Below are 5,921 nucleotides of genomic sequence, written 5' to 3'. Positions count from 1 at the left end.
GAAAAAAAAAAAAAGAGTGATAGAGAGAAAAAAAAACTTTGATGTGGCTGCTGGGATTCGGGCCCAAGTCTCCACGGCCACAACGTGGAATTCTTACCACTAAACTAAAGCTACATTGGTGTCCTGTAATTCTATCTACACACAGATTACGTATGCAGACATTTAGTACCACGATTTCCAACGATGTTTAAGTTTATAATAAGTGATGTTTGAATCTGGATAACAAGATGATTTTGGTCCAACTGAGATACCCTTTGGCCGCTTAGCTAAACTTGATATAGTACAATTTGAGCCAAATGTCTGTTTTGTAATTTGGTAGTAGGGATTAGCCAGAAAAGTGCAAGCTTAAAGCTTTCACTGCAAGAACCGAACCCTAAATAAACCTGCACCGCCAGGCTTGCCTTGTGGGCAGGTCCGGCCAAAACCTCAATTTTAGTTAGTTTCTTAATGTAGGATTTCCTTTTTCTAACTTCGGTCTGTTTCTTAGTGCTATATGGAAATTGAAGCCTATATAAGAAGACCAAGTATTATAATCAGAGTTATATTTTTTCTTAGGGAATACTTTCTGGTTTTCTATAGCTTATATAGATCTATCAATCTTGCGATAGTTTTCATCTCTCTGGTTTTCTAGGCTTCCATCCCTCTCCGAACATTTGAAGCTGGTTTTCTATGATATATAGTATCGGTCCATTCTGTTCAACACAATTTCCAAAACTCTAACTCTCAATTATCATGGCTGCCCTTACTACACCAAAAAGCTTCTTATTCAAACAACATTCTTCTACAGTAAAAGCACACCCATATTCCTCCAAAACTCCCCCTTTTTTCCTCCCTCCACTATCCAAACCGTTCCAACCAAAAAAACTCCAGTTAACTCGCAAGAAATTCGATAAAAAAGTGATAATAACTGCAACCAAGAAGGGAAAAAGTAGTAACGACAGAGTTCAACAAGTTCACAGTATTGAAGAATTCGACGAAGCACTTCAAACAGCGAGAGACAAGCTTGTAGTAGCCGCAAGTTATAGTAAACATAATCAGAAAATCTATCCTTTCATGGAAGATTTAAGTAGAAGATGTAATGACACTAAGTTTGTATTAGTAAGGGGTGATGAATCTAACAAGACAAGAGCGCTTTGTGAAAGAGAAAAAATTGAAAAAGTTCCACACTTTAATTTTTACAGAAGTATGGAGAAAATCCATGAAGAAAGCGGTATAATTGGTCGGGATGAACTCATGCGAGACGTATTATACTACGGAGACAATTATTCAGGTGTAATTCAATTATATTCAAGAAAAGATGTGGAAAATCTGTTTGAAGAACATAGAATAAATAACAAGTTAATTGTTCTGGACGTAGGGTTAAAACATTGCCGACCATGTGTTAAGGTATATCCAACCGTCTTAATGCTATCACGACTAATGAGGGATACTGTAGTTTTCGCAAGAATGGATGGAGATGAAAATGATAGCTGTATGCAATTCTTGAAAGATATGAAAATTGTTAAAGCTCCAACATTTATGTTTGTCAGAGATGGTGTTGTATGTGGAAGGTATGTTGGGTCTGGTAATGTAGAACTTATACGTGAAATACTAAGATACCGAGAAGTTGGAGTTGCCTCTACTTGTTCATATCTAGCTCCCTTCTTGCGCCCAACTGGACCAGTAAGCACCCCAACAAACTTGGGGAGTCATTCAATGATACAAATTTAGATTTTGAGTTCAATAAGGAGAAGGAGAAAAGATTACTGGTTGGGGTATGAGTTTGAATATTTTAACTTGACGTCTGATGCATTTTCATATAAGCCTAATCACCACAGAACACATTATATTCTTCAGATATGTGGTCAACGGTAATGTCATAAGTTTATACATGGATTCGGCAAGACAAAATATTTTTGCACTGATGGTTGTTGGTATCTCTACAAGTTTTGCCAAACTTCTGTTCCAAAGCGATGAAGAAATCATTCTTTTTTATACGGTTAATCTTCGTTTCGTTTGTTGTTCTGTCACTTCACTTGTACGTCCCGTAGAGAATTGAGCATGTTGTTTAGGACGTTTGGTTTAGTACGTATGTATACTTTTATAGCTTTTAACTCCTTTGTTTTGATCTTCAGAATATAACTTCTTTATCAACTGTAGTCTCTCAATATCATGTCAAAACTGAGAAAATTTCATAGGAATGAAAATATGGTTTTTTACAGCATTTGTAACTTTGTAAGTCGAACCACTGTTACAGCTATAAAATATATATGACGAAGTAATTGCAGGCTAAGAACATATTTGAGTTATTGTCCCTCGATCAATGAAACCACTATCTTTGTTTCTCTTTTCTTCTCAAAATGTAAAGGCAGCAATTTTATAGCAGATAACAATTTCAAGTTTCAAAAAAACCACTAGTTTCTTCATCCCTGTTAGAGATTAGATCCATTAGTTACCTCCAACCTAGATCCCATAGAACCCCTAGTTTTAAATCCCATATGTTCTGAGCAAAACCATTCCTTCTTCTTATATTACACTCACTGAGTTTCATTCTCATGGAAAGCTTATGGGCTCCTTCACCTTTAACCTAGCCAAAGATCTCCAGAATTTATTGTTTGATGCTGGGAAAAATGGTGATCTTGGAAAAAGAGTATGGAAACATGAAGATAATCAAAAATGGTTTTCTGCTACAAAGCTCGGCAATGCAAATGGGTATTACTTGCATATCACTCTTTCTAGACCTAGTCCCAAATCTTACCCGTCTTCATTCTACATTCCCTCTGGACCTCGTTTTGAGGGTTGGTGTTAAGATTATTAGACCCACATTGTCTGCGCATCTAAGATCCTGCGGTTTATAATTTCTTAGGGCCTCTCCACTCATTGCCAATTGGTTATGAGTTGGATGCCCGTATTCTAACATGGTATCAGAGCAGGTTATTTTGCGACGAGTCATTAGACCGCGCCTTTACTCCGCGTCACCCAATTTATTGTCCACGTGTTAGACTCAACGAGGCGACACGTGAGAGGGCGTGTTAATATTATTAGAACCACATTGTCTGGGCATCTAAGATCATGCGGTGCACACACTTCTATCATGGTATCAGAGCTAGGCCTCTATGAGAGTGGAATGAGAAGTAGACCCAAAGGGCTGTCCATCCACCCATACAGAGGTCCACGTTGTAGTGGCTTATTCTCCTCCGCCCTACACGTGGAGGGGGAGCATGTTGGAGAAACTATAAGATAGTCCCACATAGCTAACTCCTTAGCCTAGATCTTAATATATAAGGTGTGGAGCCACTCCACTCATTGCCAATTGATTTTGAGTTGGAAGCCCACAAACTTCAAACAGTTTCTAACAATTTCAAGTTTCTAATAATAATTTAAAACAATTTAAGGTTTCCATCTCTCCTTGGGATGAAGCAAAACTTTTATAGCAAACATGCAATTCCGATGACGTAATTTGTCCTAGGACAAAGGTTCCAAGAAGCAAACACAGACACACGAACGGATATTCAGTCACTTTGCATGGGCACGCCGAGCAGTTGATCAACTCCCAAAATATAATCTACTGGAGAAGTTTGTGCATATGTTTTTCCATCCAGTTGGTTTTATCATTGATCATGCAGAAATTAACCATATAAAATTCTTTCGCTGAATGCTGTGCCGACTTTATAGCTTTAAAGAGATTAGCATCTGCTGTAGGTACACCACTGACTCCAGATTGCTCAATAGCCTTTATAACTGGTCGCTTGACCAAGTCACAAATCACCTGAGTTTAATAAATAATTGATTACCTTAAAAGACCGTTGTTCCCCGTACGTTTTAGTTGGTTCTTCGGCCTTCCGTTCAATCTCAAACATACATTCATTAGCTGTATACCGAATGCAAAGATGTATTTGTATTAGGATTCTGTAAAGCATAATCTTGAAGACGATGATGCACAATGTTTTTCTAGTCTTGGCATGATAACCTACATGTAAAAACTGATTCAAAAGGTAACAATTTGAGAATCTCAAATTTAATCTCTACTGGGAGAAGGTTGAAATTCTTCATCAAAGACCAACACAAGGAAGACATCAGTAGCACCTAGCTGATTGCTCCACTCAAAAACCAAAGTTTATAATTACATAGTTTATCAAAGAGAGAGACTACTGAGTCAAATATTAAACTAGTATTATAGTTTTTAGAATTGTGACTAATAGAGTTTTTAGAGTTGTGACATGAGTTAACCAACTGTGCTGATCTGGACCCTGGGACGTTTCCCAACCAGTGGTGGAAGTAAGAGAGGGGAAAACAATCTTGCTAGACTAACCTCGGTTTGTACTAGGTGAGACAAAGGAGAAGCCAGATTCTCCATAGCAGTAATTGAGTATTATGAAGGTCTCACTATAGGTTCTTTAAGCACTAAATATAAAAGCGCCGAAGTGAAACAACAAGGAGATTAAATGATAATCAACTAACTTGCGATGCAAGGAGATTGAATAATAATTAATTAACTTGCGACGCAGGAGGTTGAATAATAATCAATTAGACAACAAGGAGATTGTCGTGCACAATCACTGGATAGTACAGATCGTACAACACTCATACTCAACCAAAATATAAATTCTTGGACAGCACGTCTAACTGCGGTAGGTGCTCTTCCCATGTGGATATCTCTATTATTTATAATTTATTCAAATAGATTCGTAAAACACTGAGCCATGATTCTGAATATAAATTATCATCTCTAGACCATGAAAATTAACAGAGCATTTCTAAACCTGGTTTTTTTTTTCAATCTCAATTTCATTCTTGTGATGGCTTCTTCAACTACTTTTTCATCGTTAACAAATGATATCTTGATTGAGATCTTTATGTATCTTCCTCGAACTTCAATTTACAGATGCAAATCTGTCTCGAAGTTATGGTTATCTAACCTCTCAAACCCAAATTTAATTACCAAATGGTTCAGTATCATACACATACTCCCCACTATCTTGATCTTCACCCATCGAAATTTAGAAATGCATATCCCGATTCACATTCACAGCTAATCTCTGAAGATGATCATGGATTCTCTTTTGAGTTTCTTTTAAATGAGACTCTAACGGAAAGAGATGAACTACGTCTCTTGGCTTCTAGCAATGGTCTAGTACTTTGCTTTCCATGGAATGGTGGGGGAAGGTTTCATGTTTGTAATCCACTTACTCAACAATGGGTTTCACTTCCTTCACCACCGCGTCACGAACCTAGTTCATATGAGTATAATGGTATATTCTGTGAGAATTCATCGTCTTCAAGTTGTCGTACAAGGTTGTATGTATTCCAAGATTCGAGTCTTTAAAGGAATCTAATGTTGATATGTTTGATTCTGATATGGGTGAATGGAGAAGTTTCGAAGTTTCGTGTGATCAAGAGCTCTCGTATGGGCCACATAGAAGTGTTATTACTCTTAATGGTGCTCTGTTTATTCTGGAAGGATGGGATCGAATGTTAGTTTATAATCTGAATCAGAATAACGGAAGTTATGGACATCGGTGTAGTTTGATCAATTTTCCGGGTCCAAGTTTCGCTTATCGCGCCTTTGATGAGATTGATATCTTTAATAGTCGTACTCTTGGAGAGTCAGAAGGCCGGATCTGTTACGCTACAGCCGGAGTTACTCGGAGGCAAATAACTGTCAGTTCCTGGATGCTTGATGGGGACAAATAGCAAGTTTTGCACGAGGATATTTTAGTTGACGATACATTGGCAGAAATTTGTTTTCAGACATGTGATGTTAGAAGTATCCGTGTTTCAGATTTCAGTCCGGTAGACCGCAATGTTGTTTTGCTTGGCTGCGAGCATTGGGTTTGGTTGTACGACATCAAAACCAGAAGTTTTGAAGAGCTCAGATATTCTTCAATTTTGGCCAACGGAGATACCCGGTAGATGTATAAAGAAATTTAATGCATACTTCT

General features: G+C 37.6%; 1 protein-coding gene across 1 annotated transcript; it reads left to right on the top strand.

The window, feature by feature from the left end:
- Positions 1-732: 732 nt before the first annotated feature.
- Positions 733-1,710, top strand: LOC113343795 (thioredoxin-like protein CDSP32, chloroplastic). Its single transcript, XM_026587916.1, has one exon. The coding sequence runs from the start codon at positions 733-735 to the stop codon at positions 1,708-1,710; it is 978 nt and encodes a 325-aa protein (XP_026443701.1).
- Positions 1,711-5,921: the final 4,211 nt, after the last annotated feature.

Source organism: Papaver somniferum, unplaced genomic scaffold (assembly GCF_003573695.1).
Source record: "Papaver somniferum cultivar HN1 unplaced genomic scaffold, ASM357369v1 unplaced-scaffold_6683, whole genome shotgun sequence".
Classification (NCBI taxonomy): Eukaryota; Viridiplantae; Streptophyta; class Magnoliopsida; order Ranunculales; family Papaveraceae; genus Papaver; species Papaver somniferum.
This window is presented reverse-complemented; position numbering and strand designations above follow the sequence as displayed.